Here is a 16,117-nt window from a genome sequence, read left to right on the forward strand (position 1 = left end):
TCATCTCACTCATGAGTCAAGGTTATGCTGACTATGCTGAACGCACTGACTGGATTAACGTAATCCCCCTCCCCACCCTGGTGTGAAAATCCCTTTCAAGCTTGCCAGCTTCCAGTACCTCCCAGAATTGGTCCTGCTAGCAGAGGAAGGGATTGTCATGTTAGAGTGAGGAGAAATAAAATCTGGGTGCAGTGATGATAAGCCCAGTGAATAAAGCACTTGTTAAGGACTGGGGAGATGGCCCAGTCAGTTAAGTGCTCTCAAGGACTTGAGTTTGAACCCCAGAACCTACCCAGAGCTGCATGTGTTAGCACATGGAGCATGGGCAGGCAGAGATAGGTGGACCCCTGGGGTTTCTGACCAGCCAGGGCTGGTTTAGCTGCCCTGACCAGCTCCAAGGCAAAGAGAAAAGGTGGATGGGTCCCAAGGAGCACTTGACTTTGGTCTATACACCTGTGTGCATACGCTCATACACATGGACTGCACACATTTGTGGTACTGGCTCCCCTGAAGTGTCCATTATTTTTTTAGGATAAAGTATAATTCTACAAGTAATTTGCATCATATATTTTTGTTGTTTTGTTTTTTGAGACAGGGTTTCTCTAGCTTTGGCTGTCCTGGAACTCAATCTGTAGACCAGGCTGGCCTCGAACTCACAGAGATCCGCCTGCCTCTGCCTCCCAAGTGCTGGGATTAAAGACATGGGCCACCATGGCCCAGGAGAAAGTTGTTTTTAATAAAGGCAGCTATAAAAGGCAGTGAATAGTGCCATTACCCAAACTTATTTTTAACAGTTGTGTTTATGTACATGCGTGTTATAGTGCCAATTAGAGGTCACAATTGTAAGAGTCAGGGCTCTCCTTTCATGTGGGAGATCTAGGACCCGACTCAGGTGGGCCAGTTTGGCAGCAAATGCCTTTATCTGCTGAGTGGATTCATCAGTCCTTTAAAAGACATTTTTATATTTGACTACTAGAATGAAAAAATGTATGTTGCATAATGACAGGTGAATGTCGTCACCAAGAGTTACACAGTGCCACCCCCACTGACATGAACGCACGTCTCATGCACTTTCAGAGTGCGATACAGCCACGGAGGAACCAGCGTAAGAAAAGCAACTGTGTGGTGATTGGTGGTTCTAGTGGGAAGGGAAAATTGGTGGGAAGAGAAAGATGTTTGTGGTGGCTAATCGTGGTTGTCAGCTCTGCCACATCTGGAATCAACTAAAACCCAAGTACCTGGGCAAGCCTGGGCCACAGCTTGGTAAGCCACTTTAATAAATCCCGTTTGTGTGTGTATTCTATCAGTTCTGTTGCTCTGGAGAACCCTAATACAAAGTAGTTATAATATAGTTGGCTGTTTTCTTGATTCTACATAGTAAAAAACTAATCTGAAGGAAGGAGGGACAGAGAGGGAAGAGTGGAAGAGACCAGGCATGGGCCAGTGGTTAGCGTGTGTCTGGAGTTGAGGACTATGACTAATCCACGTTAAAAATGCTGCTTTGAGCCGGGCGGTGGTGGCGCACGCCTTTAATCCCAGCACTCGGGAGGCAGAGCCAGGCGGATCTCTGTGAGTTTGAGGCCAGCCTGGACTACCAAGTGACTTCCAGGAAAAGGCGCAAAGCTACACAGAGAAACCCTGTCTCGAAAAACCAAAAAAAAAAAAAAAAAAAAAAAAAAATGCTGCTTTGAGAACAACAATGAAAGCATGAAATTTGCAGGCAAATGGATGGAACTAGAAAAAAATCATCCTGAGTGAGGTAACCCAAACCCAGAAAGACAGTCATGGTATGTACTCACTCATAAGTGGATTCTAGATATAAAATAAAGAACAATCAGACCACAACCCATAGAACCATGGAGGCTATATATATAGTATGGAGGTCCCTAGGATGACTGTGGCTTATAATAAATTTCGGTTTTACTCAATTATTAAAAAAAATAGCAAATGAATGGAAACACATGAACTATGAACCAAAGGCTGAGGGGCCCCCAGCTGGATCAGGCCCTCTGAATAGGTGAGACAGTTGATTGGCTCGATCAGTTTGGGAGGCGACTAGGCAGTGGGACCAAGTCCTGTGCTCATTGCATGAGTTGGCTGTTTGAAACCTGGGGCTTATGCAGGGACACTTGGCTCAGTCTGGGAGGAAGGACTGGACCTGCCTGGACTGAGTCTACCAGGTTGATCGCAGTCCTGGGGGGAGGATTTGCCCTGGAGGAGGTGGGAATGGGGGATGGGCTGGGGGTAAGGGGAGGGGGTGGGAGGGGGGAGAATAGGGGAACCGGTGGCTGATATGTAGAACTGAATGGTATTGTAAAATAAAATAAATAAAAATAATAAATAAGAAAGAAGAAAGAAAAAGAAGAAAGAAAGAAAAAGAAAGAGAAGAAAGGAAGGAAGGAAGAGAGAGAAAGAAAGAAGAAAGGAAGGAAGGAAGAGAGAGAAAGAAAGAAGAGAGAAAAGAAAGAAAGAAAGAAAAGAAAGAAAGAAAGAGAAAGAAGAAAGAAAGAAAGAGAAGGAAAGAAAGAAAGAAGAAAGAGAGAGAGAGAAAGAAATAAGAAAGAAAGAAAGAAGAAAGAGAAAGAAAGAAGAAAGAAAGAAAGAAAGAAAGAGAAAGAAAGAAAGAAAGAAGAAAGAAAGAAAGAAAGAAGAAAGAAAGAAAGAAAGAAAGAAAGAAGAAAGAAGAAAGAAAGAAAGAAAGAAAGAAAGAAAGAAAGAAAGAAGAAAGAAAGAAAGAAGAAAGAAAGAAAGAAAGAAAGAAAGAAAGAAAGAAAGAAAGAAAGAGAAAGAAAGAAAGAAAGAAAGAAAGAAAGAAAGAAAGAAAGAAAGAAAGAAAGAAAGAAAGAAAGAAAGAAAGAAAGAAAGAAAGAAAGAAAGAAAGAAAGAAAGAAAGAAAGAAAGAAAGAAAGAAAGAAAGAAAGAAAGAAAGAAAGAAAGAAAGAAAGAAAGGAAAGAAAGAAAGAAAGAATGCTGCTTTATGTCTGAACCTCGGCCACTGCTCTGGTGGGACCTGGGCGTCAGTGCGTACCGCTGGCCGCCAGGGGGCGCGCGCTGCACGAGTGGGCGCAAGGCCTTAGCTTTCACCTCCACGTGGAGTTTCGTTTCTGCAACTGGGATGCAGAGTGCTGCTGGGAGAGGCTGCTGCAAGCATGCACAGCTACGGCAGGGCACCCGGGGTCCCCCGGGAGGCCTCCGCCCTGTGCGGCTGTGAGAGGAAACAGCTGGCAGCCCTGCGGGCCTCGGTTTGACTTCCCCACTTGATCCCAGAACTGTCAGAACACGCGTGCCTTCACTCGCCAGTGGACGAGCCGGCCATATCTGCCCCAAGACAGATTTCCTTTGGCCTCAGCTGTATTTCTAGAAGGTTTCTTTGGCAACGTTTCCAGATCGGGAGATGCTTAGCTAGAAAACCCAGATTTCCAATTTTCTGGGTCACTGGGGCAGCTGGCAGTAGTTGGCAGCCAGCTGGCAGGTGGCAGCCCCGGGCCAGCTGCCACCTCCAGAGCAGAGCGCCCAGCAGGCAGGGTCTGCCGGGGCTTAGAGAACCCTAACTAATCCAGGCAGCCCTCCTCCTCTAGAGGTAGCCCGTTCCTTTTTTTGGTACAAGTGTATGTGGAGAATATCTGCCGCATCTGGGGGTCCTGCCCCGTACAATTCCTAACAGTACCCACGAAGAGGTTTGCACCATTGGAGTTTGCTACCGGTGGCTGGCCTCCATGAACTGTAAGGTGATAATACCACATTTCTCTTTTGTTAAGATTTATATTTATTTTGTGTGTGAGGATTGCCTGTGTGTGTGTCTGCACCGAGTTTATGCAGTGTCAGAAGAGGCCAGAGGAGGGCATTGGATTCCCCAGATGAAACTGTAGTTCTAGGTAGCGCTGAGCCACCATGAGCATGCTGGGAATGGACCCAGGTCTTCTGCAAGAGCAGTCAGTGCTCTTCAGCACCGAGCTGTCTCTCCAGCCCTGGGTAACACATACTGCATACATGCACCGAATGTCTGCAGCCCTGCAGGGCCTCTTCAGGCCACGACTCTGCCACCAAAAGAGGGGGGTGGGGGTGGTGGTGGTGGTGGTGGTGGTGAGCAGACCCTGAAAGACCTGCTAAGTGTGCAGAAGTGGGTTTCTCGTGTTAGCAGCCACCTTGGGCCCCTGGTGTGAGCAGACCCTGGGTCTCTGTTCCCCAACTTCTCAGGAAGAGGCTGGACTCTGCTGTCCCGTCTGGGCTCAGGAGACAGCCACGCCTGGTGTCAAGCCCAGCGCTGGCGTCAGTCTCGTGTCCTTCTGGCTCCCTTCTTGGGCCTTGCAGGCCTTACTGCCGGCCTGTCCAGGGTTGGTGCCTTCCCTGAAGGGCCTCAAAGGCGGCCAGTTCCCAGAACCCTTCCTTTTTATTTTATAATTTAATTTAATTTTACATATCAGCCACAGATTCCCTTGTTCTCCCCGCTCCCCCCTCCAGAACCCTTCCCGAGCAGCACACAACTCCTGTTGTAGCAGAGGCTTGCCATGGAGAGCCTCTCCCTACTTATTTCCCCCTCCAGGGCCCGGTCAGTGGAGGATAGAGGCAGCCCAGCCACGACCTTATCTTCTGGACCCTGGGGCTGCTGGGAAAGACTGGGCAGGCTGCATCTCCCCTGCTCTCCCTGTGAGCCCCCCTTCCTTCCTTCCTTCCTTCCTTCCTTCCTTCCTTCCTTCCTTCCTTCCTTCCTTCCTTCCTTTTTTTTTTTTTTTTCCTTCTTCAAGACAGGGTTTCTCTGTGTAGCTTTGCGCCTTTCCTGGAACTCACTTTGTAGACCAGGCTGGCCTCGAACTCACAGAGATCCGCCTGCCTCTGTCTCCCAAGTGCTGGGATTAAAGGCGTGCGCCACCCTGCCTGGCTCTGGTTAGACTGCTGTTGCTCTGTGGTTTTGTTTGTTTGTTTGTTTTTTTAATTGAGACAGGAGCTCATGTAGTGTTCAGGGTGACACTGAACTTTCTATGTAGCTGATGATGACCCTGATTGTGATCCTCCTGCCTCCACCCTCCGCAGTGCTGGGATGACAGGTGTGGGCTACCATGCCAGGTAGGGAGGTGGCCCAGGATCCAGTGATGGCCAAGGGGCCACTTCAGAAAGCTGCTGCTTGGCCACACTTCTCCGCTCCTTCTCCCCTAGTGGTGCCCTCCTCACTCATACCCAGGGAGGGCTCTTCCAGGCCAGGAGTGCTTCCCACATGCAGAAGAGCACATCTTGGTTGTCGGTGTGCCTGGGGCCTGGGTTCCACCCTTCTACCCAGCTCCTGTGCCTGTGTGGCCACGGCACCCTGTGAACAAGGTTTTAGAAGATCCCTCGCTTGCAACACATCTCTTCTCTTGGATGGAGTTGGTCAGCACACCCAGGGCACCTTGGTGGATCAAGGGCTGGCTTCCAGTATTGTCCCTCTGCATCAGCCTGCTGGCCCACAGCACAATGGCCACTCCGACATACTCAGCCTACTCTGTCACTACCGACTCTCAGCCTCCATTGGTACCCCTGCCATGGGTAATGAATGCTTCCCAGGAACTCACCAGATTCTTTTTTTCTTTTCCCCCTTTTTTTGGTTTTTTGAGACAAGGTTTCTTTGTGTAGCCTTGGCTGTCCTGGAACTCACTCTGTAGACCAGTCTGACCTCAAACTCACAGAGATCCACCTGCCTGTGCTTCTTGAGTGTTGGGATTAAAGGTGTGCACCACCACTGCCAGCATCGCCATATAAGGGTTCTGTCCTGGGTTCACATTGTCCGGGTATGCTCCTGAAAATGACACCAGATCCCATGTTCTAACTGGAAGAGAATTTAAGGTCCAGGTTAGTAAAAGTCAAAGCTGGACGTGGTGGTACACAGCTAGAATCCCAGTACTTGGGAGGTGGAGGCTGGAGGATCAGGAGTTCAAAGGTCACCTTTGCCTACAGAGCAAATTCAAGGCCAACCCAGACTATATAAGACTCTACCAGAAATGGGGAGATGTGTGTGCCTGGGAATGGAGCTCAGGTGGCAAAGTGGTTCCCTAATGTGCACTGAGCCTGGGTTCCATCCCCAGCACCACAGAAAGCTGGGGGTCTTGGTACACACCTGTAATCTTAGCACTGGGAGGTCAGGCAAGAGGGTCAGAAGTTCAAGGCCAGTTTCAGCTACAGTTCAGTTTGAAGCCAGCCTGGGAGGGAGGAAGAGGAGATAGGGCATTTAGCATGGAGTCCACACAGAGTACGGGGGTTGAATGTGTAACAGACACAAACTAGCGCAGAAACGTCTGGTGTTACCGACATCTAATTCAATAAGAAATCCTGCTGCAATTGACTGATGTTTTATTACCCCCCCCCCCCCACACACACACCCCATGACGAAGGCAGAGATAGGGACCGGGGAAACAGGAGCCACACAGTGTTTCTGCTCCTCACTTAGAACAGAGGGTCTTCAAAACCAGATTGACAAGCCAGATAAATTAGGGTCCGCTTCTTCTGTGAGCACTCTGGGTGGTCTTGGTCCTGAGGGGTATGAAAAAAGTCGAGTCTATGCAGGCGGATCAGGAAGTCTCTCCACTGTGCTCAGTACATTCCTTGGTACCTGAGAGGTGCTAAGAGCCCCAGTGCAGGAATGTTCTCTGAGGCAGACTGGAAGGAGGCTGTAGCTGCTTGATGCTCAGGAGCCCGGTGTTTCGGCAAAGCTAGGCAAGGTACTGGCCTTGTCACCTGAGCAGTCCATAGCCATGCCTGGGGTCCTCCTGGGGTGAGCCTACATCCTGCAGATCCTTTTGAGGGGACCAGAGGCTATGGCCTTATCAGGCAGATGCATCTTGAGAGAGAAATGGAAAGTTAGGTCACCTTGCCAGAAACAGAACTCACCCTGAAGCCATGGGCTTCTGCTCCACATGTCTGAGCTCCGAATAGAGTGTGTGTGTGTGTGTGTGTGTGTGTGTGTGCATGCGTGTGTGTCTGAGCTCACGTGCATGCATGCAGGGGAGGGAGGAAGAGGAAGATCAAGGTCAGGCATCTTCCTCTATTGCTCTCTATCTTATTTTTTGAGACATGGTGTCTGCTGACCCTGGCACTCACTGTCTAGGGCTAGGGTGTCTGGCCAGAAAGCTGCAGGCCTTGGTCTCCACCGCAGTGCTGGGATTACAGATGGACGCCACCCCATTCGACTTTCACGTTGAGTACTGGGGATCTGAGTTCTGGCTCTCATCCCTGCACAGCAAGTGTTTTACTGACTAAACCCCAGCCTCTGAGGATGTTTTTTAAAAAGGAAGAAAAGGGGAGTGGAGAGATGACTCTCCCATCACCCATGCCAGCACCCTTCATCACCCTTCCCAGCACCCAAGCCAGCGGGCTCACGACTGTCTCCAGCTCCAGGGGATCAAATACTCTCTTCTGTCCTCTGAAGGTATCTACATTCACACACACAGGACTCCCCACCCCCACTAAAATCTTAAAAAAAAAAAAGGAAAGGAAGTTGTGGCTTGAAGAAAAGAGTGAATTAATCAAAACAGTTGTGTTGGTTTGGGCTTTCTGAAACCTCCCAGTGTGTCTGTGTTTTGAGACAGGATCGTAAAGGGGGGATCTGATGGCCTTGATGGTCTTCCGGCTTCCTGGGACCACAGGCATCTACCTCCAGCCCCACAATTTCACAGTCGGTTTTTAAGAACACAGTTTCGTGTGGTGGTGCATGCTTGTAAACCTAGCACTGGAGAAACTGAGGCAAGAGGACTGCCCAAAGTTCAAAGCCAGTCTGGGCTGCACATGTAGACACTGGCTAATCCCATTAAGGATGTATATCGGGGTTACTTTGTAAGGGCATTCATTATAGCAGTATTTAGTAACAACAACAAAAAAAAGATTAAACAAAGCCAAAACCTTAAAACTGAGTAGGAAAAAGGGCGAGTGATCCCATCACTGAAAAATAAAGATTGAGAATTCCTCATGACACCAGGCAAATGTCTGGTACATGCTGAAGTGGCGAGGAGGAAAAGGCAGGCATAGTTCCATGTTTAGAGAGAGGGTCTCACTATGTAGCTCTGGCCTGGCACAAGCCATGTAGACCAGGCCAGCCTCGAACTCACAGAGATCCGCCTGCCTCTGCTTCACAATGTTGGGATTAAAATTGTACACCACCATGCCCTTTCCTGGTTCTCTTTATATACCCATATTTGCATGCCCCCCCTTCCCCAGAGGAGATCCTGGGAGGAGATCAGGTACTACTGAGCGCTGGGCTTGGTGCCACACACCCGTAATCCCATGACGGCTTTGGTGGCTGAAGCAGGAAGATTGCAAGTTCAGACCTACTCTAGGCTTCCTAATAAGACTTCAAGAGAAAAGCAAACCGGGCGGTGGTGGTGCACGCCTTTAATCCCAGCCCTCGGGGAAGCAGAGCCAGGTGGATCTCTGTGAGTTCAAGGCCAGCCTGGGCTACAGAGTGAGTTCCAGGAAAGGTGCAAAGCTACAGAGAAACCCTGTCTCAAAAAACCAAAAACAAAACAAAAGAAAAACGGTGAAAACTTTGTCTACATTTTATAAGAGTTCTGACTTTTATTGTTACGCTTATTGCAAAAAAATGCTTGCATAATCCCAGCACTTGGGAGGCAGAGGCAAAAGGATCAGGAGTTCAAGGTCATACTTGGTCATACCCAGAGCATCCCAGGGTGTATCCCTGGGCATGTAGAGATGGGTAAGAAGGCAGGCAGGGTCCTTCGATTCCACCCTTCCTTCTTCTGTGCCCTGCCCTCCAACTCTACTTTGGCCCTTGGTACCAAGACAGCCCCTATTGCTGAGCCAAGGGCAGACCTCCCAGCCTGTGGCCCTGCGTCCTGATGACCAGCGCTTGCTTACCTGTTGACTGAGTTATGCAGCTGATCTTGTAGGACAGCCACAAGCTTGCCAGGCAGAGGAAGCTGGCCAAGAACCCAAAGACCTACAGTGGGAGGAGAAAACGAGCTCACACCCCAGGGCCATCGCTTCCTGGTGTCCCAGGAAGAAGCTGGGGAGCCATCTGACCAGCCACCTCGTCCCCACTCAGTTAGCTTGGGCTTCTTCTGGTCCCCTCGTCAGGCCCAGGAGCCAGGTCTCTGGGTTTCTGGCCTTGTCCTTATTACTTTAGGTAACTCTAAGGCCCTGACTTGGGTTTGTATTTACAACCTCGTTGGGGCCAAGCTACTGGACCTTGATGATCCAGGACCAATAAAAATGAGAGAGATGGTATTGTAAATTTTAATTTGGATTTAAGCATTGGAACGTTCCTGCAGATTATATGGCTAGCATCATTGGCTTTCATTGGCAACGGCTTCTGGTCTCTGCCAGCTTTATAGTCATGTCAGAGCTAGAGCTGAGGCCTGGGAGCTCAGCTTTATGTCTGCACATATTTAAATAATGACAGTAAAGTAAGTCAGGGCCAGGCTCCAACCCTTCCCAGGGTCCATCTAGTGCAGGGTTTGAGGAGGGTTGAACTTGACCTAATAGACTTCTCAAAGATGGTTGAGAGAGAGTCATCATGGCCCTGGTGTCTTGGGGACCACGAGGCTGGTGGCCATGGACCCTGCAGTAGCCTACTGAGGAGTAAGGACACGTCTGCCAGGTTTCTAAGCCTCCAGGCAGCTAACTCTTTGAACCTACAATCCCCCAAGGTGGGGATGGTGCGTCACCCCTGCCCTTCCCACAGCTAAACCAGGAGAGGGACAGGGCGCTACCTCTGTTGCTTAAGACCCCAGGGCCAGGGACAGGGTCTGACCCTGGGCAGAACTCATGCTCTGCTAGCCCGTGGCCCAGGTGTCCTCAGACCCACACAAAGGCCGCGGGTCACCATGCTCCCACTAGTGCTGACACTGGCCAGCAGCAGACATTGGATAGGTGTGTCCAGGAACAGCCAGATGAAGGGTAAAGTTCCAAAAGGTTTGGTGTTCTTCCCAGACCCAGCTCACTGGTAGAGGTACCTGGCTGTCCCTAGCAGCCTATGCCCAAAGGCCTTCTTCTCCTTGGCTCTCTTTGTACAGCTTGTCTGAGCCACACAATGAGCTGACTCGAGCCAGACCTTGCTTCCCATTGTCTATTCTGCACAATTAGCACATTGCTACTACCCCAGTCCCCAACGGTCTGCACTGCATAATTGAACAGTTTATTATTGCATCCCTACAGAATGCTAGTCTGCACCACAGTGCCTTGTTTGTTTGCTAATTGTCACATGGGCCCTGTCCTCCTCATCTAAGCTAGAGGGCTACTTTCTCATGAACAGGGACCTCATTTTGTTTTATTTTTCTGGCTTCCCTGTGGTGTGATAAATGTTAGTTACAGGGGCTGAGAGCCCATGGGGCTGACACAGTTTATGTGTGACCTGATTATAAAACCCAATGAGAATCCCTTTGTGAAATATAGTGTGTGTGTGTGTGTGTGTGTGTGTGTGTGTGTGTGTGTGTGTGTGGTGGTGGTTGGGGTGGGTGGATTCCTGGACTCTTCCCCCAGCATGTACTATTGTCAGGCAGGTACCAATCTGCAGGTGGCAGCTACCTGTCTGCTCAGAGGTCCCGTGGAGCACTGTGGAGGGTGCATCCGGGCAGCATTGTTTACAGGCTTGGCCACCCCTCGGCAGTGATGTTTGGTCTCCACTGTGTGGACTTGAGCAGAGAGTCTGTCCAAGGGAAACTCCAGGGGCAAACTGGATGACAGGCCATGGTCTGCAGAATTCTGGTGATATTTGTAAAGCCTTGAAACTCATTTAAAAGTCTTAGCTCAGTTGGTAGAGTGCACCAGCATGCACCAAGTCCTGGGTTCCATCCCCAGCACCACATACACCAGGTATGGTGTTGCATGCCTTGGATCCTAGTATGAGGCGGGGCTGGAGTCAGGAGAATCTCAAGATGAAGGTCATCCTTGGCTATTTATTAAGTTGGAGGCCAGCCTGGGCCACAAGAGACCAAGTCTTAAACACACAAAAAATTTTCTTGCCTGGGTACTGGACTAAAGGCCACTCAGATAAGAAGTTGGCAAAATCACGAGTCAGACCACAAGAGTCTATGGACCTTGTAAGAACGTTCCAACCACACGTCCATATCTGTATGCACTTCTGTGTGCTCATGTGTCCCACGGTGCTGTGTTTCTGCACATTCTAGCTAGCTGTGCATGGCTGTTGGGTGCCCCTTCCGGTCCTGAATACGGTTACAACTGAAAATGGGGGCTGGGTTGAAGCTCACCTGTAGAGCGTCTGCCTCCCATGCAGGCAGCCTAGGATTCAGTTCCTGGCACTGCATAAAAATTGGGCATGCGTGGAGCACACCTATAACCCTAGAACTAGGGAGGTGGAGGCAGCAAGATCAGAAGTTCAAAGTGATCCTAGCTACATCGTGAATTTGAAGTTAGCCTTGGCTACATAAGAGTCTGGTTTTTGTTTTATGTTTTTTTTTTTTTGAGACAGGGTTTCTCTGTGTAGTTTTGGTGCCTGTCCTGGATCTTGCTCTGTAGATCAGGCTGGCCTCGAACTCACAGAAATCCGCCTGACTCTGCCTCCCAAGTGCTGGGATTAAAGGCGTGTGCCACCACTGCCCGGCCTGTATTTTTTTTTTTTTTAAGGTATCTGAGCAGGATGGTGCCTGCCTACCACTCCAGTACTCAGGAGGAGACAGAGGGAGGCAGAGATGCAGGAAGATCTCTGTAAGTGTAAGGCCAGCCTGGGCTACAGAGTGCATTCTAGGCCAGCCTGGGCTACCCAGTGAGACCCCAAAGAAAAGACAAAGGACTCCTAGCAGACATCACTAATTGATCTAAGTATCTTTCCCTGTGGAAGCAAATGAGATGCCCAAATCCTTCTCTGCCATGAGTATACGCTCAGAGTAGGCATGGGGATTGAAACCCCTTTGCTCTGATTTTTTTTTTTTTTAAGGCGGTGGCTGTAAGGAAGATAGGCCCAGAGACGGGCTGTAGAGAGTAGGCCCAGCTACTACTGTAGCTCTCTAAGTTTGTCAACAGTCCTTCAGTCCACCTTCCCAGACCCTCTGACACCAGCCTATGTGTCAGGCTCTTTGGAGAGGCTGGATTGAGGGAGGTGTGGGTTCTAAGAAGAAAGGTCCCCAAATCAACCCCTTCCCTGCTCCCTATCAGGAAGAAAGGACCTCAGATCTGAATTGGTTGCTAAAAGCATCTCACCGCTCCCGCTACCAGGCCGCTCTGGTTGTAACTCTTGGAGGCCGCCACGATGGAGGCGATGAGAAGAAGCAGGGTGCCGATTAAATAGTGCAGCAGTTCCTGGACGGGGCAAAGAAAGAAGAGACGTGAATGGAGAGCGCGCTCGGGTGCGGTGGGATAGAGACAGCTCCACTTTGCCTTGGAGAGCTTAGGCCGGAAGAACTGCATGTCTCTCAGTGTGGAAAGCTGGGCCAGGAAGAGCCACACTGGGGAGAAAGGAGGCTGGGAGAGCTGGAGACACAGAGAAGGGAGGCATCTCTGGTGAGCAGCACTGTTCACTGAGAACTGCCTGCTTCCCGAGATCGACTTGCAGACCTTTTCTCTGGTCCTTGGTTTAATCCAGCATAAAACAAAACAAAACAGAACAATAAGATACTCCAAAAAACTAAAAGCAAAAAGCACCAAGGTCTCTCTCTCTCTCTCTCTCTCTCTCTCTCTCTCTCTCTCTCTCTCTCTCTCACACACACACACACACACACACACACACACGCACACGCACACGCACACGCACATGCACACGCACACGCACAGAGGCACTCGATAGATTAGGTTCTCAGTCTGATGATGGGTATCTATAAAAACTCATTCCTAGCCTCACGTCAGCATGGAAGGCGCATGCTTCCCTTCAGAGGTCACATCCGTGACACCTGCTCTTGCCCCTTCTGTTCAACATTCAGCCGCTCTGTTCGAGGCAATCACATGAAAGGCATCTAGATTAGTCGGAAGAAGTGAACCACTGATATGTGTGGATCATGTGATCTGGTACATGTTGGATTCTAAGGATCCACTAGCTCCCTGTTAGAACTGATGAATTAGCACATTTATGCTCAGATAGAAATCAAGGCACAAAATGAAGTATATTTTCCAGGTGTGGTAGCACACACTTAACTCAGGAGGCAGAAGCAGGAGGATCTCTGTGAGTTTGAGGCCAGCCCGGCCGACACAGTAAGACACTGTCTTCAAAACATATCCTTCCGGTTTATCTTCTCAGCCTCTCCCACCAAGTGCCACCATTCCACTCTCTCAACAGTGTACACATTCACCATCCTTACCAGCTCCTTCCTTCAAGGCCGGTCCTCCCACACTCCACACACACAGCAGATACATGCCAAAAGGAGCCCCAGCCTTCTCACACTGGGAAGTGAGTTTGAGAAACCCTCAGGCAGCCAGCCAGCAGAGATGTCTACCAGGCACTGAAGAGTCAGGGTCCAAGCAGCCATGTCCCAACCCCTGTCCCAACTCCTACATGCTGACTCTGGGGCCAGGTCTCCCTCTTACCGACAGGGGCCAGCTGATGCAGGTGAGCACACGGTAGAAGCGGAAGAGATGGACCAGGTAAAAGATGAGGATCATTATCAGGTCACAGATGGTGACTACTTCAAAGAAGGTGTATGCGCCATAGTCGATCCGCAGAGAGCTTCGCACACAGATGAAGGCAATCAGTAGGGTGACCTGTGGCAGACATGGAGATGTTGGCACACTTCTGCACAAGACAAGTACCCAGTTATAGACAAACAGGAAACCAGCTGAGCTGTCCCTGTGTCAATCCTGAATTGATACACTGCTACAATCCAGCTTATTCCCGCACAAATTGGCTGGGAGGTTGGAAGAATTTGCTTTCACATAACACACACAGGCTTTAAAAATATAGTCAGGGGGAGCCAGGGCTTATGCACTAGGTAAAACTAATATTCAGCTGTTTCAGATGGCAAAGATAGCAACTCATCCATTGTCCTTATCAGTGGACAGCAAGTTATTATTGATTGACATGTGGCATACATGATCCAACTGAAACATTCGAGAACTCTTCCAGGTAGACAAAAATCATCCTTTGTTTCACATAGGGAAATGGAGGTACACTGAGTCACTAATTAGTCCAACTAGCTCAGCTTGTAGGCAGTAACATGTTTGGATCAGTGTCCATTTACACACACACACACACACACACACGCACGCACGCACGCACGCACGCACGCACGCACGCACGAATGCACACTTGTATATGTGTGTGGAGACTCTGACATCCCATACCCTCCCCTAATACACTTCACCCTATTTTTGAGGCAGGGTCTCTCACTGAACTTGAAGCCCCCCAATTCAGCTAGACTGGCTGGGCAGCAAGCCCAGAGGTTATGTGCACATGGCCGGCTTTTTCACATGGGTGTTGGGATCCAAACTTGGGTCCTCATGCTTGCCTGACTGAATGAGCCATCTCCCCAGTCCCCTGCTCTGCCGCAATAGCCCTTCTTCAGGTAAAGCCCACTGGAGAGAATCTAGCGTTCACAGTGTGGACCTGGGTGGCTCCAAGAAGTCTCTGTATTGTCCTAAGTGGTAGAAAGAAACAAGACACTACCTGTAATCCAGGCTCTTTGGAGGCTGAGGAGATTGCTAAGTTTGAGGCCAGCCTGGGCTGCACAGTGAGTTAGGGTCAGTGTTAGGTACATAGTAAGACCCACAAAATAAATAAAAAGATCAACAACAGAGCATCAAGTATTAAAAGCCTGATGGTCCGAATTGGTCCCTGGGGACCCCCACGGCGGAGGGGTAGAACTGGCATATACAAGTTGTCCTCTGAGCACCCCAAACATGCCCCTGTAAGAAATAGATAGGCAAATAGAGTAATAAAAATGTTTTCAAAGAGAGTGACGAGCGGGGCGGTGATGGTGGATGCCTTTAATCCTTGCACTGGGAAGGCAGAGGCAGGTAGATTTCCGAGTTCAAGGCCAGCCTGGTCTACAGAGTGAGCTCCAGGACAGCCGGGGCTGCACAGAAAAACCCTGTCTCAGAAGGAAACAAACAAATAACAAGCAGATTTTCTTAGTTCCTTTCCCCATTTCTAAGGTAAAATCTCTGACACAAGCAACTTAAGGGAGAAGGAGTTTATTCTGTGTGGTTTGAATGCAGTCGGCCCCCATGAGCTCATAGCGAGTGGCACTATTAGGAAGTGTGGCCTTGGTGGAGGAAGTGTGTCACCGTGGAAGCTGGCTTTGAGGTCTCATATATGCTCAAGCCATGCCGAGTGTCTCTGTTCACTTCCTGTTGCCTGCACAAGATGTAAAACTCTCAGCTCCCTCTCCAGCACCATGTCTGGCTGCACGATGCCATGTCCCATCATGATGATAATAGATTGAACCTCTGAACTGTAAGCTACTCAATTAAATGTTTCCTTTGTTGAGTTGCTGTGGTCATGGTGTCTTCTTCAGAGCAATAGGAACCCTAACTAAGCCAGTCTGGCTCACCGTTCAGTGGTATAGTCCTTCAGGGCAGGGAGCTCAGTGCAGCAGGATCTTGAAGCAGTTGCTCACCTCTCATCCACAATCAGGAAGCAGAGGGATGGATCTTCCCAGCTCCTGTCTCCAACTATACAGTCCAGGATCCAACCAGGGAACAGTGCCTCCCACACTGGGCAGAACTTCCCACTTCATACGTGTGTGTGTGTGTGTGTGTGTGTGTGTGTGTGTGTGTACAGGTGTGGACACATGGCACAGTGCAAGTGTGGAGGTCAGAGGACAAGTGTCAGGGGTCATTTCTCTCCCTGTGCCATATGAGTTCTGGGCATCAGGCTTGGCTGTAAGAGCCTTTACATGCTAAGCCATCTTGCTGGCCTTGTTTGTTTATTTTTGAGACAGAGTCTCATTATCCCAGCTGGCCTCCGATTCCCTATGAACGAGGATAACTGTGAACATCTGGTCTTCCTTTGTCCACCTCCTGGACCGAGGTTACAGGCATGTGCCATCACATCCAGTTTTATGTGATACTGGGGAATGAACCCAACTCCCCGGCCTAGGAGTAGCCACTTTTTCAGGGGTGGGGAGGGTTGAGGCTGTCCTGGAATGTGCTCTGTAGACCAGGCTGGCCTCAAACTCACAGAAATCCACCTGCCTCTGCCTCTGCCTCCTGAGTGCTAGGACTAAAAGTGTGTGCCACCACTGCCCGGCTA

General features: G+C 49.7%; 1 protein-coding gene across 1 annotated transcript in view; it reads right to left on the reverse strand.

The window, feature by feature from the left end:
* Window positions 1–6,304: 6,304 nt before the first annotated feature.
* Cmtm7 (CKLF like MARVEL transmembrane domain containing 7) overlaps window positions 6,305–16,117 on the reverse strand; it is a 28,597-nt gene continuing 18,784 nt past the window's right edge. Inside the window, exons 2-5 of the mRNA XM_042281897.2 lie at window positions 13,456–13,629; window positions 12,139–12,237; window positions 8,839–8,920; window positions 6,305–6,808 (exon numbers count right to left, since the gene is read on the reverse strand). Of these exons, the coding sequence (XP_042137831.1) occupies window positions 6,795–6,808; window positions 8,839–8,920; window positions 12,139–12,237; window positions 13,456–13,629 (369 nt within the window). The 3' untranslated portion in view covers window positions 6,305–6,794. The remainder of the gene's footprint in view (window positions 6,809–8,838; window positions 8,921–12,138; window positions 12,238–13,455; window positions 13,630–16,117) is intronic.

Source organism: Peromyscus maniculatus, chromosome 7 (assembly GCF_049852395.1).
Source record: "Peromyscus maniculatus bairdii isolate BWxNUB_F1_BW_parent chromosome 7, HU_Pman_BW_mat_3.1, whole genome shotgun sequence".
NCBI lineage: Eukaryota > Metazoa > Chordata > Mammalia > Rodentia > Cricetidae > Peromyscus > Peromyscus maniculatus.